Source organism: Homarus americanus, unplaced genomic scaffold (assembly GCF_018991925.1).
Source record: "Homarus americanus isolate GMGI-L3 unplaced genomic scaffold, GMGI_Hamer_2.0 scaffold39155, whole genome shotgun sequence".
NCBI lineage: Eukaryota > Metazoa > Arthropoda > Malacostraca > Decapoda > Nephropidae > Homarus > Homarus americanus.
In genome coordinates, this window is record NW_024737042.1 from 3,567,696 (window position 1) to 3,591,058 (window position 23,363).

The window sequence follows — 23,363 nt, forward strand, 5'->3', positions numbered from 1 at the left end:
CGTGGTGGTGGTGGTGGTGGTAGAGTTGTTGTGGTGGTAGTGATGGTGGTAATGGTGGTAGTAGAGTTGGCTGTGGTGGTTGTGGTGATGGTGGTGGTGAGAGTGGTGGAAGCGGTAATGGTGGTAGTAGTGGTGATGGTAGTAAAGTTGGTTGAGGTGGTAGTGGTGACGGTGGTGGAGGCGGTGATGGTGGTTGTAGTGGTGATGGTGGTGGTGGTAAAGTTGGTTGAGGTGGTAGTGGTGACGGTGGTGGAGGCGGTGATGGTGGTGGAGGCGGTGATGGTGGTAGTAGTGGGGATGGTGGTAGGCAGGGACACACTTGGCGCTGCCCCAGTGGTCCTCCCCAGAATACCCGGTGTTTTTAAACAGTTGTGGGCGGAGACCACCAACACGGGATAATGCAGGAGTCTGGCCAGCCACCGTGATAGCTAGCTCACTCGCCAGCCAACATGATAGCTTGCTAACTCGCCAGCCAACATGATAGCTAGCTTACTCGCTTGCCCACATGATAAATTGTTAACGCGCCAGCCAACATGATAGCTAGCTAACTCGCCAGCCAACGTGATAGCTAGCAAACTCGCTTGCTTATATGATAACTAGCTAACTCATCAGCCAACATGATAACTAGCTAACTCGCCAGCCAACATGATAGCTAGCTAACTCGCCAGCCAACATGATAGCTAGCTAACTCGCCAGCCAACATGATAGCTAGCTAACTCGCTTGCCAACATGATAGCTAGCTAACTCGCCAGCCAACATGATAGCTAGCTAACTCGCCAGCCAACATGATAGCTAGCTAACTCGCCAGCCAACATGATAGCTAGCTTACTCGCTTGCCTACATGATAGCTAGCTAACTCATCAGCCAACATGATAGCTCGCTAACTCGCCAGCCAACATGATAGCTAGCTAACTCGCCAGCCAACATGATAACTAGCTAACTTGCCAGCCAACATGATAGCTAGCTAACTCGCCTGCCAACATGATAGCAAGAGACCTCGGGAACCAACGAGATAGCAAGCTAACTTACCAGCATGATAGTTCGCTACCCAGCTAGCCGAAGTGATAAAGAAACAGCCGTCCGGCATGATAGCTAAAGCTAACTAGCCAGCCAACCAGCATGATAGCTAGCTAGCTAACCCACACTAGCCAACATGACAGCTGGCAAGCTAAACAGCCAACCAACCTAATAGCTAGCTAGTCAACCAGCCAGCATTATAGATAGCAAACTAACTAACCAGCAAGCATGATTGCTAACGCCTAGCAAACTAACCAGCCAGCTCCCAAGCTAACTAGCTAGCCAAAATTAGCAAGGTATCAATCCCGAGAACCAGATAGTTAGGTAGTCAGCCAGCTAGATAGTTGACTAGTTTAGCCTGACAGTCAGGCAGCTAGTTGGCCAAACTACGAACCAGATAACCAACCAGCGAGCGAGCCAACACAGTAGTCAGCCATCCGCCCACCACCACCTGTTCATACCTCCCCCCTTCCTCCTCCTCCACCTCCTCCACTTCCTGATTTACACAGATCGTTTACAACGTTCCTTAGTGTTTGTGTTTACCGAGTCCCAAAAAGAAGTTACCTTTCCATTATATCAGTTTGTACTTCTTCATCATCATTTAATCTGCATAACTGTAATCATCAGCAAGTACAGTGTGATCTTACTGTAGATCTGCAGTTAAAATTATGGGGAACACCTGACGGCCAGCCACCACGTGTTTAACACAGTACACCTGGTGAAGAATACAGTTATGTGGAGAAAAATGATGAAGCACAAATCAATACCTCGGCTGTGTAACGTCCAGGGTAAACATTAGGTCCCTCAGTAATTATCACGACCAATGACTAACAAACTAAATGGTGACAGATAACATAAATTCTTCATAACATTAACACACAGACTGCCACCTTTACAGAGATATATAAGTAGTTAGCGATCATCAAGCTCGTTACAGGCGAACGACCCGTGAAACCAGCGATCAAAATGTTTAATTATAATTTCTCCCATAATTATTCCCTAAAACGAAATAAATTCATAAATAATGTTAATAGTTCCCAATACATTCCCCCTTCACTATTATCCCTGTCTATAGAAAAATGTTAAAATCAGACTATAGTTTATATACTAAAGGCTCTCTCTCCCATACATAGAGACAGTTCAACACGTCCGTCTCTATACACTCTGATCAACTCTTCACGGGAACATGTGTCACAACCTGTCATCAAGAGGACACATATGGTTTACCTGTGTTCCTGTACTCTCTTCACCTGCCATATAGGGAACAATTACCTGGTTGGTTATACGACTCCCAGCAGAGGCGACGATTACCGAGTGCAGGTTACGAGTACCTTCTATACGTTACAGTTACTTACCCTAAGTTACAGTTACTGCTATAGGTTACAGTTTATAATAAAGGTTACGGTTAATACTATAGGTTAAGGTTAGTAATATAGGCTACGGTTAATACTACAGAATAGGCTACGGTTAATATTATAGACTACGGTTAGTACTAAACGCTACGGTTAATACTATAGGCTACGGTTTATACTATAGGCTACGGTTAATACTATAGGCTACGGTTAATACTATACGCTACGGTTAATACTATATTACTATAGGCTAAGGTTACAATCACCTACTACAAGTTAAGGTCATTTCACTATTTTTTTATTACGGTTATCTACTACGGGTTACAGGCACCGACTCTAGCATACGGGTACAGTAAAAGGCTTTGCTAACAACTATATACTGTACTACTACCATCATGCTTGTTAGGGTTCACGGCAAATCCAGCTGGCGGGAGGGAGGGGGAGGGGGGTTAAGTAGTCATAATGGTGGGGAGGAGGGAGGGGTCAAGCTCTTCGGGGGTGGAGGGCCTGGGGTTTGGGTCACAGAGTGGGTCACATGGGGTTGGAGGAGTGGGTCCATGGGTTTGAGGAGTGGGTCACATGGGGTTTGAGGAGTGGGTCACAGTGGGTCGCATGAGGTTTGAGGAGTGGGTCACATGGGGTTTGAGGAGTGGGTCACATGGAATTGGAGAGTGGGTCACATGGGGTTTGAGGAGTGGGTTACATGGGTTTGGAGGAGGGAGGGAGGGAGGGTCAAACAAGTTACCTCAGTCTCTCGGGCCAGACGCGCAGCTATCCGTTCCCTCACCCGGTCTCTGCGGTACCGGGAGCGGGTGCCGTCATACCCGCTCTCCACCTCCAGCCGGATCTTGGGCTGAGGGGGGATAGATGGCCAGGTTACAGGTGGTGTAGCAGGGCCAGGTAGGTGTCTTATTATGGACGTACACCCCTCATTAAAACAGCAGTAATTACCTTCGTTGCATTAATGTACAGTACACATAGCTTACTTATACCACCTGTCTACGTGCTTAATTACATCTTCACTACATAACTTACCCCCACCTACCGTACACCTTACTTACCTGGGCTACATACACACTACATAATTTCCACCACCAGCTGTATATAAAAGGTAAACAACAATTACCTGGACTACATATACACAGTAAATAAATGACCTACAGGTAATATACAGGTACAACAACTGCTCAGGAAACATCTATTGTCAGGTAGTAATGACTGTCTTCCGTGTAGGTGTTAATATAAAGTTTCATTTAAATGGGATGGTGTGGTGGGAAGGCGAGATACTGGAGTCGATTATATGTAATGACTGCGCCGCAACCAAGTCCAATTATCTGAGATTACTGAATTATTGAACTTGTCTGAGGAATAGTCGTAAGCCATGTTTAAATCTGGTTAAAATTCACTCCCCCCCAGCTTCCCACATACTGTACTTACATACATACATACATACATACATACATACATACATACATACATACATACATACATACATACATACATATATACAAAATCGAAGGGGCTACTTTTCTTGTATACTATCAATGTATTTCATGGCTGACTAATACGGACGAAAACACGGACGAATTTACACACGGACGCACGGAAGAATATGTAAGCATGCACAGACGAAAGTACAGTTATATGCACGGACGGAAGTGTATACGAAAGACCACACGTACGCTCAAGGACAGACAAAACACGGAAGAACGTACAGACAGAACCACGGACGGAAGGATATGCGGGTAAACAGCCACACAGACGCACGGACGGACGTAATGACTCATGACCGTAAATACGCCAGTGACTCACGCGTTCATAATTCTTCGTCAGCTACATCACCTGTCGAGCAAGTGAACGTCTGTCCGCAGCCAACCGTCCATTTCCCACACACTAATAATTTTTTTCCCTTCTATCAATGTCCGCCTTTCCCACACTGTATACCTGTCTAGCTGTTACCTCCTCCTGTCTAACGGTTACCTTCTGTCTAGCGGTTATCTCCTTCTGTCTAACGGTTACCTTCTGTCTAACGGTTACCTTCTGTCTAGCGGGTACCTCCTCCTGTCTATCGGTTAGTTATAGTTACGACCTGTTTCGCAGTTACCTCCTGTCTCACGGTTACTTCCTACTGTCTAGCGGTTACTCCTTGTCTAGCAATTACCTCCTGTCAAACGGTTACCTCCTGTCTAGCGGTCACCACCTTGTCAAATATTCACCTGTTGTCAAGTAGTTAGTTCCCGTTTAGTGGTCAATACTTTGCGGTTGCCGTTATAGGCGGGTTGTCTTATACAGATGGCCGCTGTAAGAGATGGTCCTCTATTGAACGCTATATTAGGTAAGAACTGTACACTCATAAACCCACTAGTACACTCACTCATACACCCACTAGTACACCCACTCATACACCCACTAGTACACTCACTCCTACACTCACTAGTACACTCACTCATACACCCACTAGTACACTCACTCATACACTCACTAGTACACTCACTCATACACCCACTAGTACACTCACTCATACACCCACTAGTACACTCACTCATACACTCACTAGTACACTCACTCATACACTCACTAGTACACTCACTCATACACCCACTAGTACACTCACTCATACACTCACTAGTACACTCACTCATACACTCACTAGTACACTCACTCATACACCCACTAGTACACTCACTCATACACTCACTAGTACACCCACTTCATAAACCACTAGTACACTCATACACTCACCAGTACACTCACTCCACACCCAGTAGTACACTCACACTACACCCACCAGTACACTCATAAACCCACTAGTACACTCCTTACACTCACTAGTACACCCATACACCCACTAGTACACTCATACACTCACTAGTACACCCATACACCCACTAGTACACTCACTCATACACTCACTTGTACACTCATACACTCACTAGTACACCCATACACCCACTAGTACACTCACTCATACACTCACTTGTACACTCATACACCCACTAGTACACTCACTCATACACCCACTAGTACACTCACTCATACACCCACTAGTACACTGACTCATACACCCACTTGTACACTCATACACTCACCAGTACACCCAATGGCGGTGTCAAATTACTATGACTGTCCACAACATCCTAGCCTTCAGTGTTGCTATGGGCTAGGCTATTATTTACACCCCACGGCTGTAAATGAACCCCGATCCCCAAACGCCCCAACAGAACTTAGTCAGATCATTAAGACTGGGGCCCGTTAGAACTGGGGCCTATCCTAAATTTACGTCATACTGGGCCCCAAATCCTTAAAATCAACTAGAGCGATTAATCTCTCCCACCCCCCCTCCTCCCTCCATTAATCTCCTTTCCCAACCATGGATTAAATTACATTGGTCTATATTCGCCATGTTAGACCATCATAGACCACAGTCCCTTCCTGATGGGCTTAAAAACGCTTCTTTCATTATACTCATCATCAAAAGCTTACCCAACCAAGATACACCTCGAAATGATGATGATGATGATGTTGTTCTCCTTAATTACACCTATATGTCTACTTTAATTAACCAAGTTTCATCTAATCAATTACGACTTAAGAGAAAAAAAAGATAATAATACAAAATAAATAATTATCAACACGCCGCTGTTTGTATCAGATGAATTTGTCTCGTCTTGGCCTCTTGTGCCTTCGGGGGGGTGGGGAGGGGGGGGGGAGTTGACATTATAAATTTGGATGAATTTCCCACCAAATGCTCTCTCGGCAACACCATTACCCCCTCCCCCTTTCCCCCCTTCCCTTCCCCCTACCCCTTCTCCTTCCTCCCTTCTCCTTCCTCCATCACAAGTGTATTCTTCAACATAACTTTTCACTCGCGAGACAGAAAGATAGACAGACAGACAGACAGACAGACAGAGAGACACACAAACAGACACATACAGACAGACATACAGACACAGACAAACAGAGAGACACACAAACAGACAGACAGACATACAGACACAGACAGACAGACAGACAAACAGAGAGACACACAAACGGACAGACAGACAGACAGACATACATACAGACAGACAGACAAACAGAGACACACAAACAGACACATACAGACAGACAGACAGACAGACATACAGACACAGACAGACAAACAGAGACACACAAACAGACACATACAGACAGACAGACAGACAGACACAGACAGACAGACAGACAGACAGACAGACACACAGACAGACAGACAGACAAACAGACACAGACAGACAGACAGAGACAGACACAGACAGACAAACAGACAGAGACAGACAGACAGACAGACACAGACAGACAGACAGACAGAGACACAGACAGGACGGATGAAAGCTGATGATATATGATACACCTGAGTAAATTATACGCATAGAATTCTTTAAATCTGAATTGAGGTGAAATTTGAGTGAGTTTGGTTGAGTGTGGTGGAATGTGGGTGAAGGTGGCAGACTGTGGTGGAGTTAGGTGGAATATGGGTGAGTGTGGGTGACTGTGGTGAAATATGGTTGAGTGTGGGGCGACTGGGATGGAGTTTGGTGGAATGTGGGTGAGTGTGGGTGACTGTGGCGGAGTTTGGTGGAGTGTGGGTGAGTGTGGGTGAGTGTGGGTGACTGTGGTGGAGCTTGGAGAAATGTGGATGAGTGTGGGAGACTGTGGTGGAATGTGGGGTGACTGGGGTGGAGTTTGGAGAAATGTGGGTGAGTGTGGGAGATTGTGGTGGAGCTTGGAGAAATGTGGGTGACTGCGAGTGAGTGTGAAGGGGTGTAGAGGAGTTTGGTGGAGTGTGGGTGAAGGTATAGTGGAGTGTGGGGTGAAATATAATACAAATACACAACAAGTCAAAACGAGACCATTAATACAGATATGATGATGATGATGATGATGATGATGATGATGATGATGATGATGATGATGATGAACCCCCTAACTCCACTCCATCCCCCCCACCCACCCCTAAAAATATAAACAATGAATATAAACACAAAACACATAGTCAACACCCTGACAAACACTGAGGTTGGTGTGTGTTAGATTGACCAATGCCGTTTATTTGTATTTTTATTTGTTTTTTATTCATTTTTATTTTTGCTTTAAATAAACTGCCAAATCCACACTCTTGCCAAACCTAGGTGCATTTTTGAGGCGTGTGTGTGTGTGTGTGTGTGTGTGTGTGTGTGTGTGTGTGTGTGTGTGTGTGTGTGTGTGAAATGCCTCTGCTTGAGCACTTTGGGGTTAAGCAGGTGATAGAGGTATGTGTGAGAGCCAGATGGTTGAACCAGCTGGGTGAGCCAGATGAGTAAAAAAAAAACCAGATAAGTGAGCCAGGTGGGTGAGCAAGATGGATGAAGCCAGGTGGGTGAACTACAAGACCAAAAATGTCACAAGGAAGCGTGGGGGTGGTGTAATGGCGTGTTGATAACCAGGTGATACGCCACACCTCAGATATTCACACTAATAGTACACGTACACCTTCCCACCACACACTCTACCCTCCACACACAACCATCCACTCTACCCTCCACACACAACCATCCACTCTCTACCTTACACAACCATCCCTCTCTACCCTCCACACACAACCACTCTCCACCTATACACAACCATCCACTCTCCACCTTACACAACCATCCACTCTCTACCCTCCACACACAACCATCCACTCTCCACCTTACACAACCATCCACTCTCCACCTTACACAACCATTCACCCTCTACCACCTCCACCGGAATGTAAACAAATGAACATCATAGAAATTAACCAAGTGTTTATACTCTGTCTCTTACCCCCCCCCCTCTCCCCACACCTTTCACAGCAACACCTAGATCTGTATTAGTAGTGTTATCTCCAAATGAATTTCCGGGGCGTCTCATTCATTATCTTACCGCATTGTTTCGTCCCGTAAAACAATTCAAGAGAGACAATATAGTGAAGGCCGAGATGGTAGCCCTGACCTTCTCCTGTGATACACACACACACACACGCCACTAACGGCACAAATACACCTCTCACAAGATAACAGTTCAATAGCGGGAGAAAGTGGGAAGTACAGAAGACTGATGTACAATAATAGAGCTATTAGTTCATCCCTCCGCGTGTGACCTTGAGAGAGAGAGAGAGAGTTGTAAGTCATACGTTGCCTAATGACTCCCTCCCTATTCCCTCTTCAGGTTCCGCGAGGATATTAGTTTCGAAAGATGGTTCTCAGTGCTTGTTTTGCTCCTTTGTTTTCTTGCTTATGTGGGTGATATTTCAGGCACTGTTTGAGCTATATAGGAGCCTCATATTTGGACACAATAGTGACCAATTGCTTCAGAGATAAAGTAGTTCTTGATTTGTTATTGTATCTTTTTTCACTGAACGTACAAGTACCTGTTTAAACCATCTTTTAGCAGTACAAGATGTAGGGAGCAAACACGCTAACTAACGGACGTCAGGGCGGCCTCTCAATATAATACACCTGGTAAACACAAATGTATATGTACTATGTCATATCACAAGTTACCATCATTAACTACAACATTAGAAGTATTTATCACGTAAGAAGTTTATAGAAAATCATGTTCATATCAGACAACATCTTATCTGATGCATCTCCCAGGTCTTATAATGTGGGGCGAACGGCCGCGTGGACAAAGGTTCACTGTAGCAAAACCAATTAACAAATGCACATCGTCCATCCATAACATCATTTGTATATAATAACACCATAAATCTGTTAAAAGCTGATGAACGAATTTTCTTTTACAAACATGACAGCACATACACAGCCATGACTTTTTCCTCGTTTCCCCTATAACATAAAGTATCTGGCTCTCCATTCACAAGATTATGTATAATATGTACTTTAATGTTGTCTCATAAATAGCATTAAGAGCCGGTACTCAGACTATAGTTATGGTCTCATTGTAATTATGATGCTATTTTTTACTTTATTCTCTTAAGTCAGAATACGTGTGGTGTTTAGGCAATTACGAGGAAAATTCAAGGAAGCCATTTTTGAGAGTCCTGGGTGTACAGTACAACACACACACACACACACACACACACACACACACACACACACACACACACACTATAACTAACACATACAGGAGGTGTGAATTATTATATTAACAAATAATAAATAATACAGTTGTCTCTTTTTGTTTCAGACGCTTCAACTGTTACATTAATCAGCATCATTTAATCTCGATCTAAATTCACGGTAAGAACGTCACTACACTATCGACTCGCATCACTGTCAAAATACTTGTATGAATCAGCTGCTTCTCCTCCTTGCTAAGTAGATATGCACTCATCATCACATTATGGGGATAATATAGCCTAAATTACTGACTCAAGTCTCGTCCAAAATTCAATAAAATCAACAAGACAGGGTTTATAATGTCTAGTCCATTTTCTAATTACCTATTTATAAATTTATCATTAACTCGTTGTCACAGTTACAGCCAATATGTCTTCTCTCCACCACACACCACTAGTGACCAAGTCCTCGGTGATAAACTATTACATTTATTATTGTATTCTCCATTAATTTCTTAGACAGTGTCAGTGTTCTATGTATAGTTTTAACATTGTGTATTTCGTGTTGTTGTTTAAGTTAATTTATGTGTTTCAACAGCGCCACCCACCGTTCACCAAGTCGTATCCGCTACACAACACAACTTTTATAGCTCGAGTAAGAGAATCTCTCTGATAATGTATTTGTTAATCATCTCCACCAAACCACACATCTCTGCGTTAATGCCTTATTTTGTTTTATTCCCAAAGTGAGACGTTTAGATCTGATTTATATACTCGTTTTTTACTTAATTTAACTTTCATTTAATTATCTTTATTTTTACATGCTTAACTTCCTGAATCATCTCCGCCACTCCACACATCGCTGCGTTAATTCCCTAATTCCTCAGGTCCAAGGTTTTTCGTTAAACTTGGGTTTATACACTCTGGTCTGGTCTGGTCTGGTCTGGTCTGGTCTCAACATCTGGGATTTCTCAACTCATCCTCAGATGACTAATCGAGCGACTTAAATGAAACAGCACAGGAGAAAGTAATTTAGTAAACTGTTTATAATGACAACACACAATAAACATCTGTATTACACAAACATGTACATGGTTACTAGATTTGTGTCCGCGAGTGTTCACGATTGTGCATCCGCGTGCAGTAAGTTCAAGCAGCATTCATGAGCGCTCGTGAGTGTGCCGGCAGAACAAGATGCCGCTTCATTCTGGCACACAAGTGAACAGGAAAGGTTCAGTACATAGCGTGGGTAATGTTTACTTTGTGTCTGCGGTGGTTATGAAGAACGATGATTCTATTACTATGACTAGGTTATAATTATCAAGATGCTTTTATTACCATATCTAAGTTTATGATACTGTCACCACTTGGAAATAATTTTGGTCGATACTTTCTACCTGATTCCACAGCCGTGTTATTGTTTATGGACCAACATGTAGATTCTGATCACACTGGCCGTTTTTCGCGACCCAAACATCTAGTGCACTTGTAGATAACTTAACTAGGTAAAGTACTCCCACTGCCTGTGTTAAATACTGACTACAGGTAATGGGGTTTATGTGTGTGTGTGTATGTGTGTGTGTGTGTGTGTGTGTGTGTGTGTGTGTTACAGGTGTTTGTTGATAGAGTGGAGGGACTGGTGTTGCAGGTGTGGGTAACATGTGTTGGCAGAGCGGTTCATGTCCTACTTGCCAACTCTCCCAACACTCACTGTTACCCCCCCCCCCACCCCCCTCAACCCTTCCTTCCTTCCCGCCCTTAGCTTTCCTTCCTTGCTTTCTTCCTTCTTTCCTACCTCCCTTCCTCCCTCTCTCACTTCCTCCTTCCCTTACCTTTGTTAATCCCTATATTAGTCAGGTCACGAATAATTATTATCGGTGTGTTGTATGTTGCATTGACCTGAATGTTGTGATGACCTGAATGTTGCATGATGATCTGAATGCTTTATGTTGTGATGACCTGAGTAATGTATGTTGTGTTGACTTGAATGTTGTGATGAACTGAATGTTGCATGATGATCTGAGTGACGTATGTTGTGATGAACCTGAATGTTGTATGATTACTTGAGTGCTGTATGTTGTATGAAGATCTGAATGTGTCTCTTGTGTTTGTGTCATCTCTTGTATGAACGCTTAACAAACACACACACACACACACACACCATAACAATGAGTGCCTCTAAATGTTGTTTCCGGTGACGAAGGAGGACAATGCAAATCTCCGTACTGCAGGCCGTGTAAAAATGACTCATTCCATAACTATGCAAGGTCAGGTTAGGTCAGGTCAGGTTAGGTTAGGTTAGGTAAGCCATCACTTAAATGCTAACGAGACAGGAGTTACTTTATGTGTACAATACTTTATCCTCCAGTTTATAATAGCGGTGGAGGAGGAACATGAGGAGCTAACAGTTAGTAGTGAGACGCTGAAGGAATAGCGTGTGGGAAAGCTTTCTTGTTTACGAGTTTTTTTTTGGCGCTAAACCGGAATCCACAGCGCAGGTCCCAAGATCCACCACAGTTAGACAACTTTATCATATTTATACATGATATCCAATACCCTTTTTGCGATTGTAAATACTACTACTACTACTACTACTACTACTACTACTAATAATAATAATAATAATAATAATAATAATAATAATAATAACAATAATAATACATGTAATAATAATAATAATAATAATAATAATAATAATAATAATAATAATAATATAAACGTATAACCAACCAACCATTGTCCTAATTAGATTCACTTCAAAGACGATCCAATCCTTATTTTACGGTTAGATTAACTTGGGGCCGAGTACACCTGAGGCTCAATTTAGCCTCAATCGCCCAGTAACCAAACATTTCCACCAACTATTTGTTTCTCTACAGTTAACACTATAAACCAGAGCCAGGACAAACACGTTCGATGAGTGACTTTATATAGTACATTAATTTTTTGAGAGTATTGTACAGATCAACGGATACCGACAGTGATATAGGCCAGACAACAAACAATCGTTGTGGTGATTGTCACGTGAGATATAACAGTGTCACTGAGGTATACAGGTCTGAGGTGTTACTCTAAGTTAGACGCTAATGATGAGAACTGTAAATATTTTGTCATATTTCTTTACTTCATGTGCGTGTTAAGTAATGTCACACGTGATATTAAATACCAGTTAAAGGTCTAGACTGATTTTGGCTTGATACTCATGTTAAAGGAGGCAGGAAATGTTACTGGGAATAAAACAGTAACAAAAGGAGGCATCACCACACACACACACACACACACTTATCTTCACCGCAACATAAACGGTCACCATAACTAGCATCTCACCATCACTAAGGTGACTGAAGTGCTCTTTCCCTAAATCTGATGGTCACCTAACCTAACCTAACCTAACCTTACCGAGTCTAACATGAGAACAATTTAAGAGAAACAGGTTTTATTGGGCTGGGTGGTGTCTGCTGTCATACATGTTTTAGCGCCGTAGCCTCCCCCGGGGACTACCAACCCTCGAGACGGACATCCAAGGTTTTCCCTAAATGTTTAAGTAGAGGACCAAGACCAGTCAAAAGAGGCTGGACGTCAAGGGAAAAACTACAGCGCTCTTGGGTGGTCTTATTCGAGATTACCAACAGCCGATATAATATATTTTTTTCTGTTATTAGATAAGTGGATATTTTGTTTCAGGAATAAACTGAACCACAGGTCAGCGGTTTCCATTGTATACTAAAAATCTAACTCGACTACTATATCGCTAAGTCTCACTATACAACCATTGGCCGATGACGTCACAATTCACTTTGGCTAGTCAAACGGAAAAAGGTTAGGTTAAGTTAGATTAGGTTAGGTAGGGTGTGTGTGGGTGTTAGTGATATAAAAAGGCTACTTAAATGCCTGAAAGAACCAAGCCAAAATAAGAATGAAAAGTTTCCGACTAGGTCAAGTATTCACGGAGTTGTTTAGTAGAAACGAATAATTACACTTATGGTTTCTAACTACTGCTCTACGCTAGTTATCCAGACAACCACTCAGGTGCGTGAGGCAGAACATAATCTCTTGTTATCACATAAATGTTTATTACATCAGAGTTTCGATATCACTAAATCTTTATCAGCTTCTCACAAACATGACAACATTTCTGACTACACAACATAAAGGTGTATTAGCGTTACCACCCATTTACTCTTCACTACAAAGGTGCCTCACGTAACATAGTCCCAAAACAGACTTAGCCTGACCTACATTCCTAGTTCTTATTACACACTTACACGGCCTAAATATGCACTTCTACCTAAATTACATAGCAAATCCGAACTACATATGCAGTTTTAACCGTGGGTCCTGGAGGTACTGAGGGCTCACAGCAACCTTGAGCACTCAGCTATCGGTATATAATAGGAGACAGTTTGGCCGGTACTGCACTCTACCGCCTTCACTACCCACAAAAAGTAACACTTCGGGTATTTGTAGGGAAGGGGCGTGGGTGTTAGGGAGGAGTGTGGGTGTTAGGGAGGAGGTGTGGGTGTTAGGGAGGGTGTGTGTAGGTGTTAGGGAGGGTGTGTGTGGGTGTTAGGAAGGGTGTGGGTGTTAGGGAGGAGTGTGGGTGTTAGGGAGGGTGTGGGTGTTAGGGGGGGTGTGGGTGTTAGGGAGGGTGTGGGTGTTAGAGTTGGTTGAGAGTAAGGGAAGGGTAGAGATGTAAGAGTGTAGGTAACAAGGGTTAGGACCTTCACGTACCTTCTCAACGTTGCCATTAACGAGGGGGGAGGAGCGACCATCCCGGCTGGAGGGGGAGTCCCGATGGACGTGGGTGGGAGAATCCAAGCGGCTCCTGGCAGGGGACTCCTTATGACTTTGTGCCGGGGAGTCCAGGCGGGTCCTCGATGGGGAGTCCAAGTGATTACGAGCGGGTGAATGCACACGAGACCGGTTGGGTGAATCCACGCGGGTGGCGACGGGTGAGTCGGTTCGATCATTACGGTTGGTAGAGTCAGTTCGCTTGCGGGCCTTGGAGGCGGCCGAAGGCTCGACAGCTGAGCCAGCAGCCTCGCCCGAGCATACGCTGCCGTCACTACCTTCCTCTTCGTCGTCGTGTCGTGTAACGCCGTTGGTCACGTTGTGGTTGGTGTCGTACTTACGGCACAGCTCCGTCACCGAAGGCCTCCTTTCTTCGCTGGAGTTGACGTTGCCTTCGCCTCTGTCGCGGTTATCCCTAGAGGTGGCCTCCGGAGAAGTCTTCCTGGTGGAGGAAGAGCGGGAGGGAGCATCTGAGTAGGTGATGGGCACGCAACGGCGGCGGGACACGCTACTGTCGCGACCTGACAAATAGCTTTTGTCCCGACTTGAGGTACTTTCCCGCGTGCTGGAGAATCCACTGTCCCGAGATGATGACACCGCACTTTCTCTACCCGCCAGCAAGCCTCCACTCTCTCGGGCGGAAGTGCGCGTCTCAAAGGCACGAATTCGGTCAGTGATGCGCACTTTCTCAGCCTCTCCATTCTGGTTAGCTGAGTCGTCCTCGGCATCTTTGTTCTTCTCGCGACACTCCCAGCGGTAGTTACAGGCGTACGAGGACGGCGAGGGACCGAAGTGGCTGGTGTCGATGCCGTTACCATTTACGACGTCGATGGAGCGGTCGCGAGACGTGAGGCGAGACCCGTAGTCTGAGTCTCTCGAGGAGGACGCTTCTCTATTAGCAGAATCTCGCGAGTAGCGAGGTGTATAACGAGTCGATGACGAAGATGAAGAAGAAGACGATGATGATGATGACGACGACGACTCAATGTGAGAATCTGAGCTGAGCCTGGAGTAGGACGGCCTTACAGGGGACTGGCGTAAGCTACGACTACTGCGGTATGTGTCGGACGACGCCGAGTAGGAGGGTCGAGGCGGGAGTGAGTACTTGCTACTGTAGCTGCTGGTGTAGCCGCTCCCGTAGCCGCTGCCATAGCTGCTGGTGTAGGAGGAGCGGTCCAGAGATGTGGTGCGTCCCAGGTACGAGGACGAGGACGGACTTCGGTAGGAAGAGTAAGGAGTGTAAGTTGGGTACCTGGTGCCCACTGAGGGCGAGGATGGCGGCACTGGCATGGCGGCTACAGCATCACCTGAACCCCCACAGGAAAAACGAGGCGCGGGGCGATGGTCACTTACAAGGTGTTCACTGGTGGCACTAACAACACTATACTGTCCTGGTGGAGCACACCGTCACGTATGGTGGAGCAGAGCACCGAGAATCTCACACTGTGGCACTTGCCTTAAACTAGCCCACTGCGCGGCCACCACTGCCGGACTACTACCGTGGCACTTCGGTGTCACGTGACCTGCCGGGTCAGCGGCTGGTCAGGGGGCAGCAGTCAGGCTACTGTCCGAGGGGGGCGCGTCATCTGTGGGCTGGTCCTTATTAAACCCATCTTCCAGAGGCTAGCGGCGAGGAAATATTGAGTGATGGCGTGGCGCAGCAGTGGTGGAGTGAAGGTAAGTGGGGCAGTGGCACCATCCGCCACCAGTAGTGTGAGCTGCGGGAGCGCCACTCTGCCAGCTCTATATTTAGTGCGCCGGCCGCCGCGCTCCGCTCAGTCACTCTACACCCTCCACGCCTGTAACACAACCAAACAACACATTAATACACACACCTCCACGTAGACACGATAAACAACAAAACACAAAAATTAATGAATGTGGTTCAAGTTACCTGGAAGTGAGTGAGTGAGGCAGTTAGTGAAGAGTGAGGGACATCCGTGACTGACAGCAGGTGAAGCACAAATCGTGGGCCAGGCAGACTGACCCACCACACCTACACCTGTTATCTCCACGTGAACACTGTACACCCCCATCCACCACACCTACACCTGTTACCTACACGTAAACACCTCCTACACCCAACCGACCACACCTTCACCTGTTATCTCCACGTGAACACTCTGTACACCCCCACCCACCACACCTACACCTGTTATCTCCACGTGAACACTCTGTACACCCCCACCCACCACACCTACACCTGTTACCTACACGTAAACACCTCCTACACCCTACCGACCACACCTACACCTGTTATCTCCACGTGAACACTCTGTACACCCCCACCCACCACACCTACACCTGTTACCTACACGTAAACACCCCCTACACCTTACCGACCACACCTACACCTGTTATCTCCACATGAACACCTCCTACACCCTCCACCTACACCTGCTAGTCTTCCTCACCATCCTACAGCTGCCATCTTCATCACACACCTACATCTGACACTCACAAGTCGACAAGGTGGTGGGGAGGGTCAGTCGATTGAAGATCAAATAGACCCCATTCTAATTAGGCTTCTGTCCTGATGGGCCCCAGCCCCCCTGTGATAAGATGGGTAAAATCTAATTAGTCCTAATAAAATAATTAGGTTATGTTAAGATGGGGTCTATGTGAACTGAGGCTCTTCAGGACTGGGGCCCACATGACCTACACGCGAACACAGGGTCAAACAATGCAGATCAACAATCAAATGGGATCGCCTGAATATTTGCCACCTAGTTTATTTTATCTGAATATTAACCACCGTAACGTTTACCTTACCTAACCTAACCTAACCTATTCTAACCTAACCTAACCCCAGGTAGCGTTACAGGGTTACCACTGTAAAAAAAATAATTGTTAAATACTACAAAGGGTCAATAGTTTTTGAGAAATTCCAAACTGTGCAATGTCCTCGGTAGTGATTTGTGCCGCACCTTGTAACCTGAATCGTGTGACAAGATTGGAACGTTCAAGATAACCTCACCTGATAACGTGATAACAATCTGATGGTTGAGTTATCTGTGATAATTATCAATGTGTAAAGTGATCAGAAGACACAACTTACTGCGTACACTGAGGGAAGAACAAGGTAGCTGACTATTGTATATACAAGGAAGTACTGTACTAGCTATCAACTGTGTACAGTTCAGTAACTCGCTGCGTAGAAGGAAGTACTGTACTATCTGTGTACAGTACTGTACTTCACTGCGTAGAAGGAAGTACTGTACTATCTACTGTGTACAGTACAGTACCTTACTGTGTACAGGAAAGTAATGTACTAGCTATCTGTGTACAGCACAGTATTTCACTGCGTAGAAGTACTGTACTATCTACTGTGTACAGTACAGTACTTCACTGCGTAGAAGGAAGTACTGTACTATCTACTGTGTACAGTACAGTACCTTACTGTGTACAGGAAAGTAATGTACTAGCTATCTGTGTACAGCAAAGTACTTCACTGCGTAGAAGTACTGTACTATCTGGACACGATTGAATACAAAGAAATACTTGTTACTACTGATACAAGCAAGTACTAATTAGTCGCTACTCTGTACAGGAAAGTACTGCACTAACTAGCCACGTCTGTGTACAAGCAAGTACTAAGTACAGTAGTTAATACACAAACATAATTCTACACCCCAACTAACGGAAACTGGACTTGTGTGTGCATATGTATGCACGCACGTACTTAATATTGGAAGAACAAATACTGTCAATGTATAAAGCCTTAACAACATCAACCTAGAGAAGTCGACTTGTGAAAGAGACCTAGGGGTACTTGTAAGCCCGGACCTACGGCCTAGAAAACGGTGTGCGTTAATGTTCGAAATAAGGCAAACAGTATTAGGTTTTATATCTAGAAGTGTAAGTAATAAGAGTGCAGAGGTCTTATTGCAACTATCTTGCGCTGGTCAGGCCGCACCTCCTCCATTATGCGGTTCAGTTCTGGTGCCCGTATTATAGAATAGATATCAATTCACTAGAGTCGGTGCAGCGAAGAATGACGAAAATGATTCCGGGACTTAGAAACCTTCCATATCAGGATAGGTTAAAGAAACTAAACTTGCATTCCCTAGAAAGACGATGAGTGCGGGGAGATAGGATAGAAGTATTTAAGTGGGTGAAAGGAATCAATAAAGGGGATATAGATAAAGTTCTTATAATATCCGAGCAGGATAGGACTCGAAGCAACGGATTTAAGTTGGATAAGTTTAGGTTTGGGAGGGAGATAGGAAGGAACTGGTTCACAAATAGGATGGTGGACGAGTGGAACAAGCTTAGCAACTTTGTAGTAAGTGCTGGAACGCTGGAAAGTTTCAAAATGAGGCTGGATAGATTCATGGATGATAGAGAGTGGTAGTAACTCTCGACAGGAGCTGCCATGCACAGGCCAACCGGCCTATTGCAGACTCCTTATTTTCTTATGTTCTTTATGTACATGTCTGTGTGTGTGGAGGGGGGGGGGACACGTCATCCACAATAAATGTAGTAAGTCCATTAGCCAGCTTATAAATCCAATCACATCATGTACCGGTAAAACTATACATGAAAGAAGTTTAGAAGTTTCAGTATTCTACGATGGATATGTTTACCGGCTAACAACCTTGGCATGCCAACCCCTGCATATACACTGGAGAAAAACACAAACCGACCTGGCATTAAGAAATATTTGACAATTGTAACATTAAAAGATTCTCTTCAGAACTATACGTTGACTATAATAGTTCAGGAAATTTTGCTACAGGTGTGTTGAGTATGAGTTAATAACCAGGTATTGTATCAGGTACAAGAAAGTGTGAGAAGTGTGTTAACGGGAGAAACTCGCCCCTACAGTCCACCAAACTATAGAAGTGTTGTCCAGGCCAAGATATACAGTAATGCGATATTCTATATATTTGTAATGTATAGGGAGGTTAAGGGAGACATAAACCTAAAAGAAGGTCAGGAAATAATAGGAGGTAGCGAGGCAAGACAAGAATAATAAGTAACAAGAATAGCCTTAGACCGTAAGTAAAGTTACTCCAAACATAAACCATATCTTCAACTGGCATAGACAGTATACCAACCACGCTAGTTCACAAATTCAAATTAATATGAAGGTGAGTTGTCAGGTTGAATCATGCCAACACAAACACGGTCTGGCCTTCTTAGAGCAGTATCTCGCGTGACGCCCCTTGACTCAGCTACAGTATATCACCTATGTTCAGTACCCGTCCATCTACACCTTCGTCACCCGTTCACACTCTACATCCAATCAAACTGTCAATAAATCTTTCTTAAAAATATCTCACCTGCCATGTGCTCAGACAGTAACCATCTTTATGTTCTCGTTCATTCAATTCTCCAGAGACTGTCCGACCCCTCACAGTCTTCTTACATTTTCAATCATTAGTCTAACAGTTCTCAGTAATTCTATATTTTGGAGGCTGCCCTTCTTACTGTTACAAATGTTCATCTATTATAAAATAATGGTTGCTCCTCGTGTCGGAGGATGGCCGAGCTAGGCCGACCCTAACTAAGGTCACCTCGGCATTAATTTGTTTCAAGTGTACAGGGACTTACCACGCTTGGCCTACACAGATGACCTGTACAGGGAGTCCTCCCAATATACACTTATTCTTACTTCACCATAATTTTGTAATTTGCAAAAAAAAAAAAAAAAAAAAACTAATGGTCCCTCAGGGCACTCTCGCCCACCCATTATTCAAGTCTAAGAAGGCAAGAATGAACGCCGTGTACTTTCCTGTTGGGCCCTGTATGTTTCTGCGCTTCGCCTTACACAGAATGTAAAGGGGTGCCCAATAAACTAACCCTCGCGTTGCTCGGGCCGAATCTGTATCTAAATTTGTGTAGAAGTTGTCAGTAACACAACAGCCACACAATAAGTTAATGAACTGTATTGCACAATGTCAAGGAATAACCCACGAAGAACGAGCTCCCCGGGGCTACCACTTGTGAGGAGAGTATGCTGACCACAACACCACGAGTTGCCCCCATAATTACCGACACACCACACTTTCACGTTCAAACATAATTAGTGGACAAACTCCTTCATGCGGCCCATGTGTACACGTGTATTCTTCTCAGTAATCAATCCTTTCATATTCTTACTTCATTACGGCTATAAACTTCAGGAGCGACTTAATGGTTGAGCCGAATGTATGAACTAGTCTCTAACACGCGCCTAAAGACCTCAGTGAATGAAGCGTAGTAACATCAACACCGCCATCATAACGCCGCAGGAACTTTACTATACCTGTATTTTATAACTAAATATATACTGCACTCACATTGTACACACTAAATATATTTAATCTGAGTATTCATGCACTTACTCTGCCGTCTATATATGGAGTAGTGTCACAAACAACTTTTAAATGTCAGAAAATGTGAATGATTGAAATATGTAGGAACGTCTCTATTGTTTATCCCAGGTTGAGGTGTCTGCTAATAATAGTAATACTGACATGATACAGTACTATTAATATTCAATACTACTACGGTACTTCTAATAAAAATAGCAATAATGAAGTTAACAATATTCATAAAAACTAATCTTTCACGTTCGAGTGGGCGAGGATTTCCCCTCCTAAAACAGAATCAACACGCAAAAAGTTATATTTGTATCTTGTAACAAAAATAAAGCAGTAATATTTGCCAAGGAAGGACCGCTTTAGTCATAATGGAACAATAGGTTGCCAAGACATTCGCTATGACGAAGTTTGCTTAAAGATATAATGCGTAACCGTGATTTATGGCTTCACAGAAAACTATTTTTAAACAATGGCGGTTTTCCTGAGCATGACTTTGGAAATGTGATGAAGAAGAGATTTTAAGTAATGAGGATTAACACTCTTATAGCATGTAAGTCAATATTATCACTGAATTCTGAAAATGTCACCGAATAACCCGACATTTTAACAACAATCAATTCTGGAATAATTTGAGATAGGTGGATCCTTCCCTGTGGTGTCGCAGATCAAGACTCAGCCTTTGAATTATTGTCGTGTTTGTAGTTGACTTTGTATGATGATTCTGTTGGTTATTGGTATTGTTTAAGAAAGTTTCGTGATAAAGGTACAGCCCAGAGGGATTAAACCAGTTCCCGAAATTGAGCCCTAAACTAAACCTGAAATTACATACAACGGCGGAATTGGTTAGGTTAGGTTACATGGAAGTTAGGTTGTGTTAGGTTATGTTAGGTTAGGGGATAGGTTAGGTTGTGATAGGTTATGTTAGGGTGTAGGTTAGGTTGAATTATATTAAAAAAAATGTTAGGTCGCGTTTGATTAGATTAGGTAACGATTGATTAGTTTCTGAGTCTGGAAATTATTGAGACCTAACAGAGGGGAGGAGTCCAGCGGTCGAGGGGATACAACGCTCGTTTCTTGTTCCATGGATTGGTGGTTCGATTACAGGGCACTCCCAGTTCACCCAGCTGTAAATGGGTACCTAAGTGTGATTATGGTCGAGAGTGGTACCGGCCATGCTGCCTCCTTGTGTACCAAAGGCTTAGTATACAGTGTGCTGCATCCACACTGTCCCTTATGGGCAGTCATGACTATGGGACCCACCTTCATTCTCAGATTGTAAAGCGAGACACGCCCACCCCCCAGGTTAAAGATCTCCCGTACACCAACAGGCAGATACAAGTACTGTAATCCGTTTACTCTAGTCCACTGTATAAATAAAATCAATAACTGAGGCCAACTAATAATCCTTGCTAATGCGGTAACTTTCATGTGTTAACTGAATTTAAATTTATGCATTTTGCTGGACAGGGGAATAAATGTATTAGGTGTACCAATGCTGAATCTCCTCACGACTCGACGAAGTAACCAAGTGTTTGTTTTGTGATGTTCAGTTTCATTTCTGGTCTGACTTTCGTATTTCATTGTACACAATTGTTTGTCCTTGGAGACATCAACATTATTTCAAGATTTAACCAATAATGTGATTTCACTCTTGGGTATTTTCTCTCATTTTTCACTTCCGGTTTGACTAGTATACGTTTTCTTTTGTGTGTGTGTGGGGGGGGATTAAATGCCTCTAGCATTCTAAATAAACAACTTTTGAACTTTAAGGATTTTTTTAATAACGGCAGTGTAAAATAGTTTACTGATTTATCCCAATGCATCAGCTGTTTAGACACCATTGATCTTTTCCCTTAATATATTACCAAGTTTTGCCCGACTGAGGATACTCTAACACATTAGTAATGCAGAGGCCAGACTGGACCTTCCTGCCTCCCTCCATAATTTATTTACAGATTTTTTAAGGTGTCTCGTAAATCGTTAGTCGTAAAATAGTTACTCGAGTTTAAGTTCATATAACGGTTCACTTTGAGTTCTTCGAAGATTTTGTGAAAATGTAAAGTCTCTATTTCAGATAATTTCATAGAAAACTGAAATGATTTTGGTAGGTGGCTGACCTACTCTTCCAGGTGGTTGACTTTTCACTCTAAACGGTTACCTTTCTCTATAAACAATATCGACACCACACCACATGTTTGGAGCTCAAGATGGCTCTCCGCTTAGATCAACTGTTAATTGTTAATTTCATTTGTTAATTGAGATACCTTAAAAACCCAGCAAACTAACTACAGTATTCTGCTAGATATTAATTCGTGAAACCATACTTCTGGGTACATACAGCTCCTGTGGTCTGAAAGTGTCCGACTTCTTGGGCGAGTGGGGGTGTGGGGAGGAGGTGGGGGAGGGGGGGTGGGGAGGGGGGTGGGGAGCGGAGGGAGGTGTTGGGGAGGGGGGTGTTGGGGAGGAGGTGTGGGGGAGGGGGGGAGGGGTGGGGGAGTGGGGGTGTGGGGGGAGTGGGGGGGTGGGGGAGCGGGGGTGTGGGGGAGTGGGGGAGGGGGGAGGAGTGGGGAAGGTGGGGTGTGTTGGGGAGGGGGGGGAGGAGGGGTGTGTGGGGGGGGGTGGGGAGCGGGGGAGTGAGGGTGTGTGGGGGAGGGGGAGCGGGGGAGTGAGGGTGTGTGGGGGAGCGGGGGAGTATGGGTGTCCTTTTGAAGTTTCAGGAAAGTTTGTCCATCCCCCCAAAAGGAAACACGTTGAGACGAGAGACTGGCTGCGGACAAGACAAACCGTGTTATCCCATAAAGTGTCCTGTACTTATTCGGGGGATAAATTAAAAATATACTGTGGGATTCT

At 44.3% G+C, this 23,363-nt stretch overlaps 1 protein-coding gene across 4 annotated transcripts in view; it reads right to left on the reverse strand.

Moving 5' to 3' along the window:
- LOC121872593 (ubiquitin carboxyl-terminal hydrolase 2-like) overlaps positions 1-23,363 on the reverse strand; it is a 181,296-nt gene that overhangs the window by 77,107 nt on the left and 80,826 nt on the right. For 2 of the 4 annotated variants that reach the window (XM_042375437.1, XM_042375436.1), the window contains 2 exons: positions 14,146-16,004; positions 3,115-3,222 (listed from right to left, as the gene is read on the reverse strand). In XM_042375437.1, coding sequence (XP_042231371.1) covers positions 3,115-3,222; positions 14,146-15,495 — 1,458 coding nt within the window. In that variant the 5' untranslated portion in view covers positions 15,496-16,004. Of the gene's footprint in view, positions 1-3,114; positions 3,223-14,145; positions 16,005-16,099; positions 16,160-23,363 lie in introns of those variants that run through there. The other 2 variants (XM_042375438.1, XM_042375439.1) reach the window with 2 other exon arrangements.